We start from the raw sequence: 26,528 nt of genomic DNA on the forward strand, positions 1-26,528 counted from the left end.
ACTGCGGTCGTGGAAACATCAAAAACAAGCTGCACACGTTAAACCTCCCAAAAACATGGTGGAACAGTGAAGGTTTACGCAAATAAGCACATTTTTAATTTGCTTTCTCTGATTTATTGTACGTGGAGACAATATGCTTTAGTTGTTATATTTGCAGTCATAGTACAGTGATGTTTAACAGTTATGTCTACCTATACACACCTGGAAACACTTGAATTCAACCACCTGCATTAAAACAATTTAAGGTTACAATTTAAGGCAATTCTTTAAGAAATAAGGAATTAGCTTTGGAGAAAAAGGTGACACCTGCACAAAGTGATCCAGGAAAAAACTATTAGATGCAAGATTAAATAACTACCGCTAGCGTCTTTGGAATAGGAGCCCTTTTTTGCTTGTTTTGGAATAAAAAAATGCTAAACTAACACTTAAGAGCAGGCAGCAACGTTTTTTATTCTGAACCCTTCTTTTAGCTCAGGCTGACAGTAATGTAATACCTCGTATAGCAAAGAATAGCAGCATCTAAAATGACGACTGGCATAGTTCTCGGTGTAACCACAAGATCTCAAAATAGAGATCTGATGCAACGGAATGAAACTGACTTTTATTTTATGACAGAGAAACAATCGGTTTTAGAACTGGGGAAAAAAGGACCATTAGAGAAGCTTAAAAGCGATTTCAAAGTGCCAAAGTAAAGCCTGAAAACTTATCTGCTAACACGACAGTGACCCTGAGCATAAATCCCTATAAAGGACTAATAACAAGAATGTGAGAGTCCTTGAGGGGACCAGCCAAAGCTCACACTGAATCCCACTGAATGGTAACTTCCAGGCGGCCATTCACAGAAAAAAGCTCCTCAAACTTATATCAGAGATCATTTAGAAGAATCTTCTGGAAAGGCAAACTGACTGAGGCAAACACTGGACGCAGCATACAGACAGTTGTCGGCAGCAATGAGCCAATAGTAGAGAATGTCATCAATGACGTGTCACTGCCAGTGTAGACTCTTAATGCTTCGGCCCTGGTTTCATTTTCAAAACTGCGTTGCAGAACCAATCCAAACTCTTTATAGCGTTAACTTGCAGAAATCATGTGCTTGTAAACACTGTCATACCATATAACATATCTTTGGACATCAATTTTGAGGTTCACTCCAAAGTGATTCACTGTATTTCCAATGTGTTTCACTCCAGAGGAGAATGGGAGGAGAGCATTGTTTGAAGTAAGGACTATACAATAGTTAGTGGCCGTTCTTGTCACTGTTCGAGGAACGATCTTGCATTTAGAAATCCCCAGATGATTAATAGGAGCTGAGATCTCCAATCATCAGCCTTCAGAAAATGATTCTACAAAAGGTTTTCTGTGTAGAAACAACAAAGAATCTCAGTTTAATCTGTTTGCATTCATGCTGTAATCTTTCACACTGAGGTAAAGCAGCCAACCCAACAGGTTTATAGTTTGTAAAACCACTTGTGAATTACCTGCTCTGTCTGTACACGTATGTCCTGTATGTTGTGCATTAAACTCAGCACAGTTAAACAACCTTTCAATCAACTCCACACGTGTATTTCACACCGGTGAACCTTCGCTGTCTGCTGCTCGTAATAAATCAGAGGCAGAGAGCCTCAAACTGTTTTTGACAGCAGGTCCATGGGGAACCTCACTGTACACCGATCCACCCAGAGAAACACAACCTCCCTCCGCTTTCTGACCCAGTCATCACCTCCTCTTATCTCCTGCGTCCAGACGATTATTTCTGTTGTGTAATGATTGAGCAACTTCAGTTCATGGGAGATTCCTGCGTATAGAGCTTTTAAAAGAAGGCACTGTTCCCTGACAGGCCGAGCTGTCAACGCGATACTGCAGATAGGAGTCAGTTTGTTTTGGGCTTTTGAAGCCAGAGGCTCGCAGATCTGATGTTCTCTCGTCAGTGTGATTGGAAACTCCTTCCTCAGTGCCGATCTTTACGTCAAGGATTCATGGCGCTAAATCTGATCTGATTGCTAATCTGCATGAATTTGACATTAAATCAGTGCTTCTCAAACTGTGTGGTGTGGATGACCAGTGGAAAGATATGGAGTGAAACTAAGAAGGAATGATTTATGTAAGGAAAACAAAGACTTTTGGTGGGGGGCATATACTTTTTGGGGGTTTTAAAGGGGGAAACCAGAAAGTTTCATTACACTGCATTAAATGAGACACTATCTTCTATTCATGTTTGTATTATTTCCCCAATGTTCTCTATTGTCTCATGGTTTCTTTTTTAAAAAGCTTAAATTTAAATAAAATCAGGTGAAAACTTAATCTGTACTGATATACCACTTTATATTTCCTGTAAATTTTAGGTGCTTTTATAAAAAGTTTGCTATGTTTTGATGTTCATACACTATAAAACTGTGGGTTCTGTCATAGATTATTCATTTCGTAAAACTTATATTTTTTTAAGCTCATTTTGTTTGTTCATTTCATTATTTCCTACTATAGGTCTATATTGTTTTATAATTTTCTTCCCTTTTTATGATATTTTTTGCACATATGTTTGTTTGTCTACTAAATTTAAATAAAACATTAGAAATAGTTATTTATCACAAAATGAGGTAACGTTTACCATCACTACTGTAGTGCCAATGAGGTTTTGTAAAAAACAACAGGTTCATTAACTTTTCTTCCCCCATAAGCTTTTCACGTTTGCTGTGTATGAACATCCATGATTGTTGTGTATTTTTATTAACAATAAACAAGTTTAAATCTCTTTTTGGGTCACTGAGTGCTTCACAAGCTGATTAAAAAAGCACTGAAAACTGTTCAGTGTTCAAAGAATCTGAAAAAGCCACCAGGTGTGGCGCAGCTTGTAAACTCACGTAGATGTGTCTCTGCTGGTAGCGCAGGAAGAGGTTGTGCAGGATGGCGCCATCGTGAAGGTCCTCGAGGGTCGCCATGTCCTCCACCCCTCGGATGCTGCTGTGGTGCATGGGCTGCACCTTCTGGCGGGTGAGTGCATTCTGCTTGTAGGTGTACACCTGGATCACAGAATGAAAAGAGATGGAGATGAGAACCGTGTAAAAATCTTGTGCTTAAAACCAAACCTAACCTCAATCAAACTTAATTGTTCTTTATTTCCCACGAGGTAATAATTTTAAAATCACAGGAAAATGTTGGACCCTGTTTCCTGGTGTGTGGTTTACAGTACAGCTGGTCCGTGACCACTTCCTCTTTAACTGGTCCGGTTGTGGATCATTTATTCACTGGTTTGAGGCCAGGCCTGACACTCAGATCTTTACCACAAGTTTCTATTTATTTTTAGATTCAGCTTTCTCTCGAAGTTTGCCTCGTTTATGACCGAGTCGAGCCGGTCCAGGACAGATAAAGGTAGGACCCCAAAGACCACAGCGGCTTTTCATAAAGTCTCAGAAGAGACACTAAAAAATGTCATCTTAGTGATGTGGAGTGAAATTCATTCTGGTGGTTTACTGACACTTTTGTATTCCAGCATCATATAGCAAACATTACGACCTTTGGCAACACATATTCTTGTGTCGCAGAGATAATAATGCATGATAGAAAACATCTGGGAAAAGAGGCTGCACCAGGACAGACAGCAGTGTGTTTTCATACAGAAATGAACAGATATTTTGGATGTTATAAATGTTTAGAACCAGCTTCTCACAGCCTCGCTCTGTTTGACCAGTCAAACAGTTTAACTTGGTAATTTACAGCAGAGAAGCTCCTGACTGACAGATGATGATCTCATGTTACTGGAGGAGTGTAAAATGTGGACGAAAGCCTGGAGGACAGAGAGACAGTCCTCTGGCAGCACACTGAGTAATAACTGTAAATGTTTAAAAAGGCTCAAAATTCACTGGTGAAAATAAATCAACGCTTTAGGAGTGAAGGCAGGTGGAGGTGAAATAAGGGAATGGTAAGCGGTGACACAGCATCCAGATGCTGAATAAAGAAAGCTGTAACATGTACTGTAGTATCCAAAAGATTAGAGTTCACTGTTAGAATAAAACCTCACATTTTAGGGGGTTTGGGGGATTTTTATGCCTTCAGATAATTTCAAGCATGCTTTCTCAACCCAAAAGTAGGCGGACTCGTTCTGAATGACTTTTTAAATGCTGAGCTCTCTGATGTCTGACTTTTAATTTGACAGAAAAACTTCCACAAATGTCTGTTGAGTGAAAACCGCTCATTTTGTATATGTTACTTACTTATTGTGTAAATGCAGTGCAGGGATGTGTATACTTTTTGTTTAAGTTGAGAACCGCTGATTCAAAGGACCAGTGTGTCGGATTTAGTGACATATAGCGGTGTAGATGCATATTTCAACTCCCTCGCTTCACCCTCCCATTCTGCGAGGGACAAACTACAGTGGCTGCGAATTGTGAGGAAAATGTTCTATCTAGAGCCAGTGTTTGGATATGAAAGGCTCATTCAATTCTTATTTTCAGGTGATTATACACTAATGAAAACACAATTATTCATATTACATTGCATTTCTGACAATAGATCCTCCTAAATGTTACACACTGGACCTTTAAAGAAGGAAAGGAAGGAAAATTAGGAATTAAAGAGAGTGCAGAAGGAAGACAGAAAATGAGGAAGGAATAAGGAAAAGAATGGAATTAGAAAGGAAGGAAATACAAAAAGCTGCAAGAACAGAGGGGATGGAGTAATATATGTCTAAAGGTCATTGACTTACAACAGATGTTTTTCTGATTTTCTGATGTATCTACATTTTGAAGCTTTGAAACAGTGACAGTTTACAGTTTTACTTTGCCTACAGTGTGTCACATTGGATAGAAAATATGGATCTGACTTTATGTTGCTTCTGGTTTGTCTGACTGATTATTTGTCATCAGGTTTCGCTTGAAAAAGAGTTTCAGTCACACTACATTAAATACATATTCAATTCCAACCCTCAGACAAACGCAGTGGGTTAAAAAGTACAATAAATGTCTGAAATGTGCTGGAGGAAAAGTAGAAAGTCTCCAAAAAGTACAGCAGTACTGTACACACGTATACTTGAGTATAGTAACAGAGTAAATATGTTCTGGCCTCCTCTGGCTGGTTTTGTCTCCTATGGGCAGAACATTAACCTTCCTCTCACAGCTCATATTTCATCACCTTGCACACAGGTGACACATGGCTGATAGCTGAGGTAAATATGACCCTGGGCTGCTAGCAACAACCAGTCAGGAGCTGGAGGAGGGTTGCAGCAGACTGAGGACAAGGTTTAACAGCTTCCCATAACGAAACTCTCCCAGTGCATCGTCAAAGAGGCTTAACCACCATCCTGCTGAGCGTCACATGTATATCAGTGGTTCCTAGTTTGCATTTTATACATGCAAACTATCTGCGTAGCCTGATTGTCCATTATCTACTGTACTATATCTACAAGGGTAAATACAACCTATACGAGCAGCCTGAAATGACGAGGAGGACATCTGACTGAGACTTTTCTCACCTCTGCTTGAAATATGTTGTTAGGTTATGCAATGTTTGCTCAGTTTTACAGATAGAAATAATACTTTATCATTTGGTTTTCAGATTCCAGACAGATCAGGTCCGACATATTAGTGTAACACTGTGTTTATGTTAAATGATTGCATTATGTTTGTTGGACAATCAATTGTTGAAATCAACATGCGTTTCAAAACGGATGATTCTGACTTGTTGGCTTTTGCGTTATGTTCAACACCCCCCAGATGTTTGTTGTTGCACTTTTTTAGGTAAGTTTAGGTAAGCCTTTCCATTTACCTAATTAAAACAAATGTATTTTAATGGCTTTCTTTCAAGATTAAACAATTCTGTTGGGTCAATTTAATTTACTTGGGTTGGATCAACTTCGTGTAATTTTATAGCTGTAAAATTTGTTGGACCAACCCAATTAAATTAAAGTCAGACCCAAACCAAGTAAGTAAGTTAAATCAACCTTACTAAACTTATTTAAACAAAAATGTAATTACTGACTTTCTTCACCCCCAGAGGACAACTGTCAGGAGATAAAAACCTCCAGATAAGTATTTATCCTTTTGATTTCCGTTTGAGTAAACTATGAGCAATGGACATAAAACACTTTTATGAAGCGCCACAGAAATTAGTGCTGAGGAGCAAATATGGAGTCTCAAAACACAAGAATATTGAGAACAAACACAGACAAAGAAGCTATTCTTCAGATCTGCTTTCTACACGCACTCAGTAACATCAGCTCCCCATTAATGAGAGACAGCCGAAAATCAGCCGACTGTTTAGACCACAGGACGGTCCGGTTATGAAAAGGAAGAGCCAGTGAGGTTAATTAATACAAGACCTCAAATTATCACTGCTCTGCAGGAGGTCCGCAGCCTGCAGGAGGACGCACAGAGATCACTGAGGGGGGTCCGCTCCAAATAATGATCCATCACTGCAGCGTCACAGAGGATCAACGGGAGAAGATCAAACTTGAGTTCATCAACTTTTTGGAGGAACTCTGTTTAGGGCTCCTTGGCAGTCGTTGTTATTTACATTCTGTGAGTCTTCTGCGAGGTTTTACACCGTCAGACTTTAACCACGCTGGCTTCTGGGTGGAAAAAGGAGAGCAGCCAAACCCGGTGCTGTCTCAGCCTTTTTTCCGCAAACAGCAAAGTTTCAGTAACACACATGAACACACAGGTCCGGCATTTCTTGGAGTCTATGATGTGTTTCAGTGGTTTTAAACAGTTTTAGTAGCTTTTCTTGCTAACTTGCTAACTATCAAGCCCTGCATGTCCAGAAATGACACGAGAGGGAACCACTCCTTTTTAAATGAACACAAGATTCCAATTCTCCAAACTTTTCCACTAAGAAATAAAGCCGAATATGAAGGACATGTACAATCATATTGTGGTTCAGCTCCAGTAGGACTTTAATCAAGATGTCAGTTTGTGGTGTTTGGCTTTGTCGAGGCAAAAACATCTTAAAACTGAACCTTTGTCATCACCATCCAACGAAAAGAAAAGTCCCAATGAAACCTTTAACACTGTTACTGCTGCGTTTCTTCTGCTGTGGATAACTGATAATCTGCTTTCTCACATGAACTAAGCTGCGTAAAACAAGACTGTACGTAAGAGCATCAGCTGAATGTAAACATACACGCTCTGAACTCTGGGGTCGCCTCTAGCTGGTCGTTGACCCGCTGTGACCGAGCGGCTCGGGGAGACTCTGCCTAAAGAAAGCCGGTCTCTGTCAAAGGAGTCAATCAGATCTGACCCCCCCACACAGCACACACATTAACACCAAAAACTCCCCCAGTATCCTGCCAGGCCTCATTTCTCACATTCCAGCCTCAGTGATGCTTGAACGTCACAGAAACGTCTTTCAGATGGATGAAACGTGATCGAGTCTTTTCATAAACGCTGCGTTCACAACCTGCATGTTCTGATGTGGGTTTATTACTGCTGCAGTCAGTCCAGGAGATAAAAACACCATTTGAGCCAAAAAAAAACAGAGACTTCTATCAATAAAATATGTTTCTTCTTGTAATAAACTTTTACATTAACCTTGTGCTTTAAGAAATGAGATCCACTGTAGACAGTGAGAGGGAGATAACTGACTTGTTAGACTAGTCCAATGTTGTTTACAGTCAACAGTCAGACGTGCAGTCGGTCCTGGTGACCCGGAGAGGACCGTTAGCTGCTGTAAACACAGCTTCACCTCTCTGTCAGCTGTTAGACCCTGATCGCTCCTGCTGCACTCAGAATTAGTTCAATATTCTTCGGTAAAGTCGTAAAATAAACTTCAATTAATTAATTTAATTAATTAATTTACTAATTCGAACATTTTTGTCAGGAAAGTAATTCCTCCCTGATGTCTTTCTAGCAACATGACAGGAACTTCCTTTATATTCTTACAATATAGTGGTAAGAATGAGTCCTTCAACCTGAAAGTAAGTTAACATTTTCCGGTTCCCTCGTCACAAAGTCGATGTGATTTTGAATGAGCTTGGTTAGATTCCTCAACTAACACAAGCTTAACAGATTATGTTCTACAACATAAAATACGTCAGTAAATACCCCACCTACCTCACCGGTTGCTATCAAGTGGCGGAATTAGATTACGGAGGTTGTCCATAATTATTCTATCAATGAACTACAACATGGATATTGTTAGCCCTAACCCTGCCCACTAAATTTCCAATTTGGAAATTTACAAATTGGCCACCCATGTTGTAGTTCATTTATAGCCATAACATTAGCTTTTTACTTCCGGTGATTGAGAATGATAAAGGGTTTTAGCACTTGTCAAGGTTAAAGGAATACTAAACTAATAATTTTGGGAAACACGCCTTCTTGCTTTCTTGCTGAGAGTTAGACGAGTTGATTGATACCACTCTCAAGTCTGTTGGGTACACATAACTCTACAGCTAGCAGACAGTTAGCTTAGCTTAACATAAAACTGGAAACAGGGGGAAACAGCTAGCCTGGCAAAATCCAAGCTTTGTAAACTCAACCATCCATCCTCACATCGCAATCGCCGCTTTAGTTCATCCCAAAGGTGTTAGATGGGGTCCACACTCAGTGAAGACCAGTAAAGTTCTTTCACACCAAACTGGGAAAAGCCATTACTTTATGGACCTGGCTTTATGCAGATTTTCCTTTATTGGATCTGAGGGGGCCAAACCAGAATGTGGACGCTATCTGTCTCCCTCTCTCTTTATCACAGAGAGTATTTGTATCTTTACAGTCCCTGTCCCAGCAGGCCTCAGCAGAGGACAGGTTCTTTAGCTTTGGCCTAATTAGGTTTCTAATTGGTCCAGTTGTCGTTGTGGAGATGAAGAGGGTCCGTGCCGCGAAAACAAAGCCGTGGGGCCCAGGCGCTAAGCCTATAGCGACAGATGCTAACAGGAGTAAATCTCTGAGAAACAAAGCGTTGAGGACGAGGAGGTGGGGGGGTCACTGCTGTACCCTCGGATCAGCGGGCTCTGTTCCCGGATCAGTCGGGATAAAGTGTGTTGTTCTTACTTATGTGGATGAGGAAAGTGAATTCACATTTATGTTCAGGCAATTAGAAGACACTTAACCAGAGGGACGAACAACGAGGAAGCATTTAACTAATGTGGATTCGTGAAGGCAGATGTTGGTACTTCTGCACCGCAGCGGACCATCACTCATATTTCCTGATACTGTTATATTAGTTTATAGGTGAATATGAGTGTTTTAATGAAAAGTAATCACCAAGCATCAGTGTATCTGCTAATGGTTGAGCACTACAGTGTTTCTGAAGGTCTGTCAAAATTCTTGACTTCAACTCAACACATTTGCATTTGGTTGATCTGGTTCATGTCATTTTGCTTTTTTGTTGGTTGAATCCCGGAATTGTTATATTTATTTAGTGTGGACTCGCATCACAAATTTGATGACTTTAGACTGGACATGACAAAATCAAAAAAGACTTTTGCCCTGAAAATACTTGATACATTGAATATATTTATTTATTATGGGTTATTATGGGTTAAAGAGAGTTGATTGTTGAGTTCAGAGCGAGCTACACAACACAACAGGTGGCGTTCCTGCTCCCAGGTCATCAAATACTTTGGGTTGCCAAAGCCTCGGTATTCGATGACCTGTGAAGGACACTCAACAATCAACTCTCCAGAATGACTGACCCCACCTTTTATTCCCAAGATCCACTTTGTTTGAACCAATCCGACAGAATCCAATTAAGTTTCAGCAGAGAACCATAAAGAAAGAGCATAATGAGGTCTTTAATATATCATTACTCATAGCATTACATATGGTGAAGAGCGACTTGTTTAGGACTTTGAAACTTAAAGTTTAGGAGACAGTCTTGACTTGACACCTACTTGTGACTTGCAAAACAATGACTTCTGGAACCCTGGACATCTAATGTCATACCTCAAACACTGTGGGTGTTATTTGTTGCATAGATTGTCCTCCGGGAAAAACTTCTGATTTTGAACTTTACTTACAAATTCTGACAAATTTAGCTTGAACTGAACATTAAGCATCTTTTAATTTTAGTGTTTCCCCAGGAGTGTACCCTTGTAACAGCCCTTAGGCCTAAAACAGTGTGAAACTCGGGCTGTAATTCCTTCAGACGTGTCTCCCTTTCACTGAAGGCTAATCGCTTCAATAACATTTAATACCGACTTTGACTTTCATGCCAGCGATCAGTTTGTCGGAGCAGAAGGAGTGAAACTCTTCATTTTGTGTCTGAAAGCTGAGCCCGCTCACCCCCTCGCTGCCCCCTTCACTCTTTCTGTCAGAGAGCTGAACAGGTAACCCTCTGCCCCGCCTCAAGCTACGCGCCCCCCCCACACACACACACACACACATCATCATCATCATCATCAAAAGCAGCAGCTGCTCTTTGAATCACCATTCATCTCCCGCTGCATTGTCCTGCAGTCAGCTCAGGAGGAGGAGGCTGTCTGCACCGTCAAAAACACCGAAACCCAAGCAAGACGAGAGAAACCCCGCGACCTCCGACAGACACAGACTCACACACACACACAGACACACTTATTGTACGGACGCTAACATTCACAACCGCTCACGACCAGCTTTCATAACCATAATATACAACAATATTCAAGTGTTTAAGAGGATGAAAAACTTCAATCAGTCTTACCAGTATTGGAAATAAAAAGGTGAGGTTTGTTTTCCTCTGGGGAACAATATGCTCAGCAGATTCAACAATTAGATTACACTACATTCTTGCACACTAATTTGATTAGATTTGCATTCACAGCAAATAGAATCAAAAGCAAAGTCAGGAGCAGATCATAAAACCTGGAGGATTCTTACTAAAATAAGACCTCTCTGTAATATCTATAAAGGCCCGGTTGTCTGTCTCACTGAGGTAAATTGGTTAGTGTACTTTGCAACAGTTGGATTTTCATTTTAAAATGACAAAAACAAAATGTGTTTGCTGACTGCCATTTATAAATATGGGGAACATGGGCTGGCCACCAACTACACTGACCTAAATTACAGCCCCACTATTTGAGAGTTGGTGTTATAAGATTCTATATCACTCAAAAGAAATGTTGGGTCACATGAAGGTGCTAAGGTCTCAAACTCAAACTGACTTTGGGCCACTGCTGCCAATATCTATTCATAATTATGTGTGTTAGTTCTGTAAATCGTTCCATTACTCTTTTTGCTCTGAACCTCAATTGTGAGGCTGTTCTCTAATAAAAATCAATCAAATTCAGGCTTAAATGAACAACTTCCAGTTTAAGCCCCGCCCATGTACAGTTTAAGCCCCGCCTATTCTGAATACAGATACAAATACAGATGATTTAGTTGGGGGAAAAGATACAGATAATTGTGTACTCGCTCATCCCTAATGGCAGCCAGGACCAGAAGTTGTTCCGACATCTAATTCGCTGCTTTAAGAGTGAGACTACTAACATACTGTATGTGCTCACATAGATAGAAACATAAATATACACACACTCCAACGTCATAACACACTCAGAGACATATACAGTGTAATCTATTGGTAGTGTAAATATACTTGAAATATGCATGAATACACACACACGTATACACACACACACACACACACTGAAGTGGGAGGGGTTTATAGCAGTGAGCAACATCTGCTCTGAGCTTAACAGGTGACAATCCATCTCCAGTTACACACAGTAGACGGCTGGCAGACGCACAAACACACACACACACACACACACACACACACACACACACACACACACACTCAAAGAAACACACCTTTGCATATCAATCTCTGGATGAAAACACACAATCCTCACAAACACACAACATGACGGGCAGACACAAAAGAACTAACTACACACTTTTTTGCATCATGAGTTGTCCCATGAGCAGCTGGAGTTCACCGCCTTGCACACACTACATGGTCTGTTTCAGGTTTTGAACCTGAGACTCTTCTATAACAGGACGGTTCTGTAAGGCTGCTCCGTCCATCTGACACTCAGCTCACTGTTTGCATTGGAATAAAGTTGATTTTGAGCGGCTAATGCTAATTCTTTTAAAGCTCTTTATACAGATTGAGTGTGAGTGTCTCGTGCTGCCTTTGTTTCCCAACTCTAAAACCTCCCAGTCTGCTTGGACCAACAGCAACTTTATGAACACTGAACTTGAGTAACTTATGTATTTATTGTGAAGTTAACTTGCATAAATTAAGTTTACTGTACTTAAAACTAGTGAGTATATTGTACACATATGCAGAATTCCTCCAAACTTATTTAAAATTGTGTTCACAGAATTTATCTGAATAAAGTAACTTAGATGCTTCTTCTTTATACAAATGTTAAAATTTTAAATGTGTTTAAATGTGTTCTTTTTAGTTTTTCTTCTACTAAAGGAATTATCACATTACCTGTCACAACAGCTGACAACAAACAATTTATAATTAATTGATCATCAAAATGGAAGCCAATTATTTTCTGTGGCTTTTAAAGTAACTCAACATCAACTCTTTACAGTTTGGGGGATCATTAAGAAGATATACAGTATTACAATGCTTATATTTTTATAATGATATAAAGTCAACTTACAGAAAAGGATTCAATGGAACAAACTGGAATTATATCACCAATAATTAAAACACTGCACACATTTAAGTTCACTAAAACAAGTGAGTTGCCTCAACAATTCATTTTTGAGTTGGGTTTAATTCATGTGAATGAGTTTTGATTTAAGTTACCTTATAAGGATGTGTTGTCAGGTTTTACAGTGTGACAAAAAAATGAAGACTAGGAAACAAAGACACGAGAAGTAAAAGCGAGACAAGGTAAATGAAGAGAAGACAAGATAAAAAGCAAAGCAAACAAGAAGAGAAGCAAAGACAAAGAGTAAGATGAGACAGAAAGAAGAAACAAGAAGAGATAAAATGAAGAAGGGGGAGAAGAAAAAGATTAGAAAGCAGAGACAAACTGAAGAGAAGAGACGAAAAGAGAAACAAGAGTAAAATAAGTTAATGACAAGAGACAAAAGGTAATGCATCAAGGAGATAAGAAAAAAAGGAAACAACCAACGGACTAAAGAAGTAACAAAAGACACAACAGAAAAGGAGAGACAAAAAGAAGAGAGGGGACAAAAAGAGAAACAAAGAGGTTAAAATATAAAAGGATGAGAAAAGAGAAGAAAATGATTAAAAAGTGATGGACAGGTTCAGACATCAGAACAAAGAGAAGTGGTTTCCAGGTTTGTTTCCAGGCATGCTAGCAGCTCTGTGCGGCAGCCATGCTTTGAGCTAAAACATGTTGATGTTCAGCAGCTAAAGTTTACCATCTTAGTTTAGCATGTTAGCAGTTGTTTTTGCAGGTAATTGGTGATAAAACTATTAAACAAAGTTTTTAATTTGATGATGGCGATACATAACTTGATAAAAGATCTCAAATATTACAGTTCATCCGGAGGGGAACATGAATGAATCAAATTTCATTAAACATTTAATTAAAAAGCAAAAATCTCAACCTCATGGTGGCGCTAGAGTCATTAATGACCATAGTGTAAAAACCGCTTGTGTGGCTAAAAACAGCCACAAAGCACCACCTGAAGTCTGACATCAGCTCTACACGACTCGGCTCAACATCCTCTGGCTGAGACTGTAAACTGTGCTGTGGAGGGTCATTAGCTCCAGTGACCAGCAGGTCTAACAGAGTCTCTGAGTGAGTAGGAGCCCGGAGATAAGAATGCCTTAATCTGCCAGTAAATCTTCAGGACAATACGCTGGCTCAACATGACCCTAAATCCCTCAGCGCTCACATTTACAGGCCGTCTTCTGGTAGTGACCCTCTGCTGCTCACCGGCTACACAGGAAGTCTTTGTTAAAGCTGTCAGCACAGGAGGTTAGTGGAGAGTAAATCCACCCAAACAGTTTGCTGTCTCTGTGAATCTGGCTTCTGTTAAAACTGGAGAGGAGGTGGCAGTTAGTAGTCTAAACTCACTGAAGTTCAGCCTTCCTAAGGTAGGAAATTATTCTAGATATCAAAATATAACGTCAAGACACTTTGTATCAGGATCCTTCTGAGGATCCTTCAGGTGTTGTGAGTTGTGAACCATCCCTACCCTTACTGAGAAACACCAAAAGACCACTGTTTAAGAGGGTCAGATCAACACATTCCTGCTTAGTTTGAGTTAACTCAACATTATTGATGCTAAAACAAAGTTTGACTTGAACAAACCATCCAACTAAACCCTGCACAGGTATTCCCTCTGGTTTTGAGAAATACCAGTGAAAACGATGTTGCCTGTTTATCTCAGTGTCCCTCAGAGTTTTATAGATTATCGGACAAACTTAAAGAGCTGATTTCCATCTAATACTCGACTGACGTGACTGAAAGCGCTGCAGTGCTCGACACCTCTTAGCAAACTCACATCCAAAGTGCCTTTCCAGGGTGTTGCAGGAGTCGTAAACTAGCTGATAGCAGAGCTGTGTTGGTTTTCTACAGGGCAGACCAGCAGTGTGTGTGTGCACCACAGAAGTCATACACAGTATGCTAACTACAAGGTCTAGTGATAGGTGTAGATTTATCGGTTAAAATCCGTCATTTTGAGATAATCAGCATCGACCGATGTCTGTGCTCACAAGGCCGATAAACAAAACATGTCTTCAGACACATCTGCACGCAGCCTTGTGGAACCCCTGAGGAAGAGCACAGTGACCAGACAGACTTTTCCCCATAAGCTTACATTGTGGAAGAACCCTGCAAAATGACGCAAGATTAAACTGTACTCTTATACATCATGCTGTAAACATATGACAGAATTTCCTATAGAATAGAACCATACATGACTCTTTGTTTTGTTATGGGCATTATATATTGGCCAACAGCAGACCTGCTCTCCGTCTATTGAAAAACCCGTATCAGTCGAACACTGCTGCTGGTAGCTTAGTTTGTCTTCCACATGATCGCTTGAGTGTTTGAAGTCAAAGCAAAGCTTCAAAAGCAAATGATTGCCACCGTGTGAAGATACACGTCTTGGTGTCTTAATGGTGCAGTCAATCCAAAATCTGTGGAATTTAACACCTTACAGAGGATAAATCACAGCTAACCACGGCCAAATGTTTCATGTCAATTTAACCTCAAAACTGCTCAACTGGTTAATTCATGTTAATGCTTAAAAAACAACCTGAAACATACATAAATGGCACAGTAACCCGTGTTCCATATGTCCTTCACCTTGTCTGCATCCGTTGTTTTGGCAACACATGGATCAAAGAGGTAGAACCAGATGGGGTTTAGGGGATTTGCCGCATCTTGAGCTGATCCCAAATTATGAGTGGACCTCTTTGAGCCGTTGCTCTCTCGGAGGTTTACGACAGTGTCAGAAGAGGTGGTGGAAAGACAGGAATAGCCCTTGTCAGTAGAGTGAAGGGTTAACTCTGCCTGGTGTTTGTGTTTCTGTGGGACATTCAGGTCCTTAGGGCTTTTCTGCCAAGTAGGCAGTCAGAGAAAAACTCATTTGTGGACTAAAAGTGCATTTTTGTTACTTCACCATATCTGAAGGACTGTAAATGCCACGTAAATCAGATCAAAAATAAAATAAAAATCATGCAGCCTAATATTGCGACTATAATCAGTTCAAAAAGACAAACACAAATACAAGAGCTCTATAGAATCACCTCAGTTTCTCCACTTCCAAAAAAATGCAGTTTCCAAGCTGAACTGAATCTCTGTGGAGAGTTTGTTCTTGATCCAAAGTCTTGTAGAACCAAACTGTTGGACGTCAGGAAAATAAGACATAGCGACCCATTCAAACAAGACCATGAGAAAATGAGCAAATGAGTTCTTTGTAATTTCTCTTTGTCACGTGACGGGTTGTTTTTCTGCTTCTACCTTCTTCACTTCATGGACTTTATGTCTTACTTGTTCTTTTTAGACTTGTCAAGACGTCACGCAACCCGGTTTAAACTTTAGTAACAATAACACAAGTTCCTTTCCCAAATACTAATCTTAATTTATGAGCAACAAAGTGCATTCTTGGAAGCTGAATGATGAGTTACAGCCTGGAGCCTCACATCTGACCATCGCTCAGCACCAGCTATCCCACTCCAATACTTCCATCAGAAAGTCCTGCAACAGGAGCAGGGGCCCCGGAGACAGGAAGGACACCATGGCCCAGGAAACCGTAAACCAAGATCCTGAAGTCAAAATGCAGGAAACGCTCCCAAGTTTGTGTAAACATTCTTTGATAGGATTGAACCTTACCTGCCCATAGTCTGTGGCAAAGACAACAACACCTCCAGAGCACGAGGACACGGTGCTGGGAAGATACTGCTCATCCTCCCGTAACCACACCCGGTCACCCTGCAGGAAAAGAAAGACAGATATATTAGTTTTACTTGTTAGACATAGGAGTTAACGCCTTACAGAAGAAATATCAATACAACTTCAAACCAGATGGGCGGTTCACCACAAAGGGCAGTTGAAACAATCACCAAAATTGCTTGCAAAACAAGAAGAAACAGGAAGAACAGGGCTTCCATCATCACTGTTTTCCTTCTGTTGATAGAAAACATCTCTGAAGTACACACATTCTTTACTCAAGTAGAAGTACAAGTTCAGATACTTGTGTAAAAAAAGTATGTTTCGTCTTATTATATCTGTCCATGTGCGATATGCACAAGGTCTTGATACGGAGGTGTACACTAATGCAAAAAGAAGAAGAAAAAAATCGATAATTCCTCTCAAATGCATTAAAACTAATGTGACTTAAGTGTTTTAATAAAATGTAGGGGGTAAAGCAAAAAAGCTCAACAATATTCAAGTACAGCTACCTGAAAAAACTACTTCAGTATTGTATTTTGTTCATTTCCATGATGATATTATTTTGTAAGATGGGATTTTGAGGTGATATTATTTTGTAAGATGGGATTTTGAGGTCATATAATGTTACACCTTGTACTTTGCTAATGGCAGAAGAAATTGTATTAGCCTTCATCTGTTGTCACCATGGCATTACCATGGCATTGACATTTCTCTGGTCAATAGGAGGGTCTCAGCTGTCCTGGAAACTGTGCAGTGTTGGGTTTCAGAAATCTGTACCTGCATCCAGGCTGTGGTCTCCCAGGAGGCCAGTAAAGCTGCATGTTTATTGATGCTCTTTAGTGACTGAAAACAGAGTCAGAAAACACTTTTATACCTGTTGACCTGTCGAGTTTACTGCTCCTGGTTGCTACAGTGTTTCGCCCTCAGCCAGCAGCTGGATATTTAATCACTGGAGTTTCCCCTCTCTGCTGTGTTTGTGGAGAATTAGCAGAGAATTTGGGGGATTTAGGGAGAAAGTCTGAGTCTTAACTGTATGTTTGGAGGTTTGGTATCTTAATCTTAATATTTCTTGGCTTTGGATGTGACCACAGTACCAAAATAGTGGGTACACATTTAGAAAGGATTTGTTTCTGCCAATGTGGATTGCGATACAGAACATGGACCATCCTTGCAGTTTCTACCGTCTCTTTTTAAGATTATATTGAAGATTATATTTAAGTTTAAAATCAGATAAGTTAATTTAACTCAAAAAATGCTGAAACTGATCACATAAAATGTTTTAAGTAAAACTAAATCAATTTAGTTAAGTTAAAAAACATTCTGGACCAGGAATCTTTCTGTAAGTTCAGTTAGTTCATCATCTTCTTGTTTTGTAACTTTCAAAAATGTAGTTTGTGTGACTTGAAATGTTTCAGTGTAATCCAGTTCAACAATGTTTGTGGGGTTAAAATAACATATCGTATTACAGTGTTTCTAATCAGAAGGAAAATTCAAACTAGTAGTACCAAACGAAGCAAGAAGAACTGAGGGGCCCCTCAAAGTGGATTCCCTCTTAATCGCATAGCCACATGTGCCGCTCTTCATTAGCGTGACAAGCTAATGCTAATGGGAAAAACAAACGCTGCGCTTCTGTGAGATGCCCCTCCCCTTTCTGAACCAGACATACGAACAACCTTTGACCCACAAGCCCTCATTCTGACAGAGGCGTCCTGGTGCGGAGAAGAGGGGGGCACCTGGCTGGGAAAAAGTTAGCGGATGAATGGATGGAGAGTACCCCCCCCCACCACACACACACACACACACACACACACACACACACACACACACACACACACGCAGGGTAAAGCTCAGGTCTGCAGTGTCAGCAGCGGATCAGAGGGGAGCTGTGTTGTTCTAAACCCTCAGCCGTTCTCTCTGAAGAGGGAAACTGCACGATTCAAAAGGGCCCGGGATCTCCTGGGGAGAGATAAATCTGACGCTCAGAGGAAACTCATAAAGCAGCTCATCTTTGATCCCGACTTTGTCACATAGAGTCTGTCAGACTCGTCTTTCTTTACTTTGTTGATATGTAAATTAAAACTTGATCTTTCAGTGTGACTCCTGTTTATAAAACTTTGTCTGGCGGTTTCTGAACTTCCCTGAGACTTTTACTGACAGATGAAGACGGACTGGAAACATGGCGAAGGAGAACGACATGCATCAAAGGTCAAATCAAACCAGGGAAGTTGCAATTGACCCTTCCTAAGACCCGCCCCTTTTTTGCTAGACACATTTTGAAGATGGTTAAAAGATAAAACCTACATACACACACATATATATATATAAATATATATATATAGACACACAGATAGCTAATTTAGCATATCGAAGTAGAGGCTAAGAGAAAGTTTACCGAGGCTTGCTCAACTGTTATTGGAGCACAGAGCAAAAAGGGGCGGGGCTGTGGAAGGTGCATAAGTCTTAACCACTAATAAGCCATCAGGATGTCCCAGGTCGCCTGTCAATCAAAACATGTGAATGGTATCTGATGCCTTTTTTGAAATATCCTCTGGAGAGTTTAAAAGGCCTTTTCTTTGTCAATGTATCTGCAAAAGCTAACGCTGCTAATGCTACATATTTCTATTGCTTCTGAAAGGGTAACACAACTGAAATCTATTCTCAAATTTAAAGCCACTGCTCACCAGACCAGATCTCAAGATGTCCCACCGGTTTCTGTAGGTTTTCTCCCTGTACTCCCTACAAACTGGTAGCTCGGGTCCTGATCACCTGATTAAATAATGAGCTGTTTTAGGACTTTCTTTTGTATGTGATAAATATGTATACCTTCAGTAGGAACCAGTGGGCCACAGGATGGAGGGACAGACAACACATTGTTGGTTTTGGTCATTTGATGGGATTTGTTGACAATACGAAGAATATAGTCTTACAATTCAAATGCAAGTTATACACAAAATCATTCATGGGTGATTTTCACAAGTAAAAGAGACATACAAAGAAAATTCATCCTGATGTGGACAGCGGCTGACGTCTGGCTCTTTGATGTGACAAAAAGGAACCAAACAAAGGAAGATGTCCCATTGTAACGTGCACAAAGAGAAGGCGTGTGCTGTTTACCAGCCGGGACCATATGGACATTCCCGATGTGCACTACCAGAGGAATCTGACGCTCGGATCAAGTTTGGGTGGAGAAAGAAAAGAGAGGGGTCTCCCTCCTCCCACCAGCACACTTTTCAAGGCTCTTTTACCACCAAAGACCCCTCCAACCCTCACACACACTAAAACACACACACACACGTACATCCATGTTCTTTGTGGGCAGCGTGTGCCGCCCGCCCTCCCTCCGCTGAGGGGAGAGAAAGACGCATCTGACAGTGGCACACTATCTTATTGTGCTTTCCCTCCCTCCACCCTTAATCCACTCCTCCCTCTCCTCTTCACACACACTCACACACTCTGACCCACAGAGCTACTAGCTCATTTCTAAACTAGGGCTCTGAGCCAAAAGCCTCCGCCTCACCTCCTCTCCCTCGTTCATCACCACTGATTGCCTGAAACCTGAACATCAAAGATCTCGTTTGTACTTTCCGATGGACCAAAGGGAAAGTGCACATCTCTGTTAATGGATAAAAAACACACTTCTGTAAAAACTAACTTAAGACACGATGATGGACATTAGTTTTGGAGAAAACTTAAAAACTGGGAATATTGAGGCTTGAGGCTGAGTCAGACTCTTGACCACAAAATAAAAACCTTTAATGGTAGTTTATTTCAAAGAAAGAAATGCTTTGCAAAAGCACAAATGTGGAGTTAAGTTACAGAAACACTGCACCCAGGAAGGTTTTTCAGGCACCGGCACTTGATTTCAAGCATTCGGAGGCTGTGAAAGTTCCTGCTGAAAACAGTCCTGGTTTATTTATGTTCCTCAGTCCAATATCCCCCTCCAGTTGGCCTTCAAACCATATGATGTCATGAATGTTTGAGATTCCCCAGTCCTCCTTGGCGTTCACTGTGCTGAAAAGGGTCTACAAACAAATACAATGATATTCTAAAAATGTCACCAGGAATCAGACGGAGCAGCTCTCAGGGACCCGGGGCCATCACAAAACCACTTCAACACGAAAACTTTAAATAGAGCGGGAAAACAACTGCTGTTATGTGGATTTTCTACCAAACGCTGAGACATGAAAGGAAGCTGGGCCTCAGCCGGGCTAATGTCAACACATGAGCAGGGGAACGCTAAAGAGTCTGGACTGGGATTGGGAGCTGTGGATCAAGGCCCAGCTGTTGCACCAGTAAGACCTCTTAGCCTCTCATTCCAGTTAAACCTGAGTAAACTATCTCACAGAGCAGAGTCCGAGGTGTCCGAGTACAACTTATATCAACAGGTCAGATTATTAAAGTGGGAAATAATTTATCCTTTAATAGATTCATCTTACGTGCTCTATTAGACAAAAAACAGAATTGTATCATTAGAAATGTTTGGCTTTAGTGAGGAAATGTCTTTGTTTTATAATAACCTGATGTTTTGGTTTCTCTGTTATGTCAGCATTCATTTTCTGAAGGCAGACGCCATGTTCTAGGAAACATTTTGACCAGGAATAGCTGTTGATAGTATTGCCTGCACCAACACTGAAAGCCTGCATAAATAAAGTCGCAACATGAAGCTGCTATGTGCATCATTTGGGGAGATTAAGATCTAGAAAGCTTCTTAAAATCAGCAATTTATGGCATTTTCTACTGTCATTATGTTGAATTGGGTTCAGCCAATCCTGCCGCTGTATTATACCCTCTACTATCAAGTCAACCCCATGTGTCTCTCCTTTCTGGCCTTTATCTCAGTCCTGACATCTCCTCCAGTGCCGCAAAACCAAAACACCAACACAAACCTCCCGCCCTGAAAGCTCTGGGAGTCCGACCGAGGCAGTGACCCTTCTCCTGCGTGTATTTTCCCTCCGTAACCTCGACATGTGTGGCTAATGCTCTCTCTGCGGGATGCAGGGTTTGGGGGGTTTGGGCGGTTGGGGGGGAGCTGGTAAAATGATGATCTGTGGAGGTTGGAGCGTTCGTACGCCATCGGGGTCGGGAATGAGCAGCTGTCTCATTTGAGAGATTCCGCTTCCACTCCCGTAACAAACAGAGTCCTGTGTTCGCCCACAGCCATCCTCTCTTTCAGAGCCGTCAATGGGAAAGCCTGTGGGGACATCTTTTCTTTCTTGTGAGCACTAAAACTGTGATTCAACACAACGTCTGGTATGTTCTGTATGAGAGATGATGCACAACTGGCTCTGTTTGCTGCAGTCTGGGTTTATTCTCATGACGTGGAAGTGCTGCCGGTGAGGACAGCAGGGTAACGTTTACAGGGAATATTTGGGATGATGCAGGGATGAACGAGGCAGCAGTTGTTTTCTATTGAGTGTGTGAACACCATGTTGCCACTGCTGAACTTTGACCTCGTCTCCAGCAGCCGTCCAGAGAACGCAGCACATCAGCAACAGCTGCAGTCCTCCCTCAGTGTCTGCACTATGAGCATAAATTGTAAGTGAAATGCAAACAGAGACAGTTACCCCTCCTACGTGGCTTTTTAGCAAGCTCTGTTTGTAGAATGAAAACAATGACCTGTTCATTTGTGACTGTCCTGTACAGCCGTAGATGTGTTGTATAATTTATAATTACACACAAAAAGCTCTGAGTATTAAAAGTTCTTTAAGTTGACTTAAAATGTCTGCTTTACCTGTTCTTTGATCAGCTCTTGATTTAATCCCCCCCCACCTGCATAACAGCAGGTTTCCCTCCATCAGCCGAGTGGAACAGATTATCTGTTTCTTGTTTGTACAAGCCCCACATGCTCATCACGGTACCCCCCCCCCCACACATCAGGCTGAGAAGAAAAGACAGTTGTGTTAATGGAAGTTTTTAAAAGAAAGCTCCTCAAAGCCTCGTGCCGCACTTTCAAAATCAAAAGGTAAGCAGCGGATCAGAAGCGGCGCGTCACGCACCGTTGATCTGATGTCTGAGAGGAGGGGTAAACCGCTTCTGCACCCGGTTTTTGATCCTGACTGAGTGCAGGTGCTGTGACCCACGAGGTCTTGAAACCTCTTCCAAAAAAAGAGGAATTATTCAGTGTTCACTGCTGTTCTTCTCTGAGAGGCATCTATATATATATAACTATAATAATAGTTAATAATATAATAAGTGCTGCTACATGAGGCCGCTCTTTTAGCCTGGAATCTGACAGGTGTTTGCAGAGGGCAAACAAAGACTCTCGGTCCTGCAGGTCCTGATGTGTTCCCATTGTTGGACTCACACTGGCTGACGGTAGTATCGGGCCTTTTGTCTCGCTTTGCCTTTGGCTGATTGGACAAATTAATAATTAACTTTTATATGGAACTGCTCTTAACGGCAGAGGTTAAAGTGAGCAACCGTCACACATCATCTGTGTATTTTTGAATTTGTCCGGCTCTCCTCCGGCCAATACGTAGCAAGGAGACAGATTTCAAAATGAAAGGTATCTGATAGTGCTGTTTGTCGGGAAGATTATCAGTTTGAAACGTTCACTTAAATCCCAAAAGCACCTTTTTGTCAGACTGCTAATTTGTCTGACGGTTTATCCTCTTTGGCAGATGGAGAATGTGTAATTTTTAGCTTCCAAAACTTGCCCCAAGTTTAAGCCCTTCACATTTTCCAGCTGTCGCAGGTCAAATCTCACATCCAATTGTTTAAAGAGCAAAACCAGCAGGAGAATTCGAGGGTAAAGGGGAAAAAAATAGAAAGTATTCAGCGTGCTCCCCTGTGATGACAGTGAGTGACAGCACAATAGGAACAATGCACACACCAGTTTTCGGGGGGGGTTGCTGTCTGGGAAACAGCCAGGAGGAAGTCTACAAGTGCAAATTGACCTTGAACCTTTGCCTGAACCAATCACTAGCAGGGCCTTTGTGCAGAACCAATCAACAAGGTTATTTCGATTTGAACGACTGGACACAGAGAGAGAGAGAGAGAGAGCAGGGGATTGTGGGAACTGATTAGTATTGACTTTGGGAAAGGTCTGGGAAAGCCTCACAATGACTCACACACACACACACACACACACACACACACACACACACACACACCAAAATAAACACAATCATACGTGATTAAACCCAAGTACACAAACACACACACTGACAGAAACACACACACACATCCATACAAACATGAAAACATGAATAAATACACGAGCAAACTGATTCATAAACACATGACAAACTCATGAAGCCATGCATTAACTTATACAAACACACAACAATCACACAAACACACTGACTTTATATGAGCCAAGTAAAACAGCAGGTATGGCTGCTCATATATCAACACACTGGGCCGTTACATACACCTTTTCCATAATAAGGACAGGGTCATTGTCTGGGGGGTCCTTTAAAAGTGGTGCCTGAAGTAGGTGACCCCTCAAACATCACAAACACTGGCCGACCAATCACCAATCACAGTCTATCTCAGTAGCTATCGTAGGCCCACACGCAGTTAGGTTTTTGTGTCAGGCTCAGTAGCTCCTCTGCAACCCCTTATCTATCTATACTGTGAATCCACCAGCTTAATGTTTCAGGGATATATTCCATACCTCACATACATGCTTCCATATGAACACAGTGACTCCCCTGTCCCCAAACTGAATGAGACTATCTGAACAGGTCCAGTCCAAAATGAAATATATAGCAAGATAAAAAGTCAGGGGATCACTAAAGTCATTCGGATTCCTCCTCTGGGGATCATGAATGTTTATGTTCGAGATATTTCATGCAAACTAGCAGAGGTACAGATGTTACTGAGCCTGTCTGCTCTCATTATGATCATTGTGGGCATGTGTAACCCAATTTTCTTTGAAGCGTGACTCGCTTTAATGTTCTTCCATCAATCTGTCTTTAAGAGCAGCCCTTTTCTGCTCTTATCTTTATCTTTTGGAACCAAACTCTTCTTTAATCCACTTAGTCTACATTCTCAAACTAAGTTAGGAAACTATTTTTCAGCCTGACATACATTTGGAAAAAAGTAGTACTCAGTCAGTGGCTCTGTGTTAACCTGCGGTTGATTCTTTACCTTCTTTGAAAGCCTCAACGTGAAAAAACTCTTGGAACCTGTTCAGTAAATGACGTCCCAGACAGGAGCTGTATCTATACAACACATACACATCATCTGTCATAATAACTGCAGCCTTCACTTCTGCCCCCCTTATTGAATTTCCAGACCTTAATAACCCTTAATTAGATGTTACATACCACTTAAGCTCCCGGTGCAGTGAGCAGCGCCACATATTATTCTACCCTAAAGCGAGATGATCGGCTGAAGCCTGGAATTCATGATACATGACATGTAATTTCGTCAGAGGGTGAAGGAGAGTTTTCCAGTCTGAACTAAGGGTGGCGGGTGATGGGTTCTGTCCAAAAATCCTGTGAGCTGCTGGAGTCGAGCCTGCGTGTGCATCAGCACCCATCAGATCATATATGTCTGTGTGCATGTTGTCTGGAAAAAGTCTGGCTGTATAGAGTCAAAGCACATTTTTATGTAAATCATTAAAGGACCTGTGTTTATTTAGAAGTAGACGTTATGAGTAGAATCAGAAATGGTATTGGTATCAATAAAATCTGCAGAAAAAAAAAAGAATTCTATCCTTAGTTTCAACAGTAGCCCAAAGGGACAAACCAATCACTGGCACTATATGGGGACGTTTTCTCCTTCATGCTGGGAAGGGGAGAGTGAAACGAGGGAGTTGCAATCTGCAAATAGATGCCACTAAATCCTGTACACTGTAAAAATGTCTATAGATTTTACAGTGTAAAACTGTTAAACCATTACAGTTAAAGACTGTAAACTCAAATAGGTTAAAGTTTATCTAACAGTAAAACATTGATATCTGATGGCAAAACCAGTATTGATACAGCCTTTTGAAGGAATTTATACGGAATGAAATCTTTATATTACAGACTGTAAATTGTAAACCACCGACATAGGATTCATATGGTATTTTCATGTGGCAAAACTGTTTCTTTTGATGGTAAAAACTTATTCAAACATGGATTAAATCTCAAAAGTACTAATATCCTTTTACCGTAATAGTCGGAAAAGTTTATTACTGTAAAGTTTTGGCAACCACAGCTGCCAGTGTTTTACAGTGTACACACTGGTCCTTTAAATAACTGTGTGATACTGCTGTTGAGATCAGTGACCATTTTCAAACGTCTCGTGGTGCTGCATTCAGGTATAACACAACTTTCTCTTGGACAGTCTGGCATTGATGAACTACGCTGTTGTCAGGTTTTCAAATCCAGAAAGCAATCCTGAACGGACAAAGACCCTGTGGAAGGGGAAATGTGCAGATTTTAAAGATGTCAGAGCATCCCTGAACTCGTCCTTGTGGCTGTACGCCTCAGAGCTAATGAAAAAGCTCACTGTGATGGATTAGCTGAAGGTGACAAGTCTCTGCAAGTTGCTTCTGAGGCCTGTAAGATAGAAAATCCAAAAACATATTGCATGCTTTAGCGAATGGTCAGCAGCAATGTTTGAAAGTTTCCATTCCAACAAAAACACATTCCTGACATCCAAATGAATACAGTATGTTTGCTTGAAGAAAATGCACAAAGGGGGCAAATTAAACAGACCAGAAACCATTATCCCTCCTGTCTGCGGCAGCTGAACAACAGAGCCCAATAACGGCCTAATCACACCCACTCGGCTTGTAAGCGAGGCTCAGAAAAGCCAAATCCCGGCTTTTCAGATGGAGAAATATATGTGAAACACGGCTGTTAGCTTGTTAAATGAAACCATGTGTGTGGCAGGAGCTCTGCAGACACATCCGGCCAACGCAAAACTCCCTCTGAATATTCAGACATTTTTTTCATAATCCAGATAAAGGTGATTTGTTCCCCCTCTTTATTAAATCATGCTGGAGGTCTACTCAGATGCTGAACCTTCTCAAGAAATCAGTTTAACCTCAAGAGCTGTTGTCTTAATATATCATTTTAAGTAGATTTAGGATGGGAGTCGTGACTCTCTGCAGAAGCATCACGTGTATGAAAGCCATCGTCAGCATTTACAAGGCTTATTATTGTTTATAAGGACGAACAAAGTGACTCATTGCATTGTGGGAGAAAGGAAGTCGGTGGTCGGTCGGTTGCAGAGGACGTTTCTGGGGCGACTGATGTTGATAGAGAAAGGAGGACTTTGTTTATCACGCTCAAAAACACGCCTCACAAGCAGCTGTGAACACACATAAATACAGTAAGTCTGCACA

General features: G+C 41.1%; 1 protein-coding gene across 2 annotated transcripts in view; it reads right to left on the bottom strand.

Annotated features, from left to right (window-relative positions):
• The window catches only part of myo10 (myosin X), a 126,491-nt gene that overhangs the window by 71,614 nt on the left and 28,349 nt on the right, over positions 1-26,528 (bottom strand). For both annotated transcript variants that reach the window (XM_051403180.1, XM_051403171.1), the window contains exons 2-3: positions 16,184-16,282; positions 2,859-3,017 (exon numbers count right to left, since the gene is read on the bottom strand). In XM_051403180.1, coding sequence (XP_051259140.1) covers positions 2,859-3,017; positions 16,184-16,282 — 258 coding nt within the window. The remainder of the gene's footprint in view (positions 1-2,858; positions 3,018-16,183; positions 16,283-26,528) is intronic.

The sequence above is a fragment of the Dicentrarchus labrax genome, unplaced genomic scaffold (assembly GCF_905237075.1).
Source record: "Dicentrarchus labrax unplaced genomic scaffold, dlabrax2021, whole genome shotgun sequence".
In the NCBI taxonomy this organism is placed as follows: Eukaryota; Metazoa; Chordata; class Actinopteri; family Moronidae; genus Dicentrarchus; species Dicentrarchus labrax.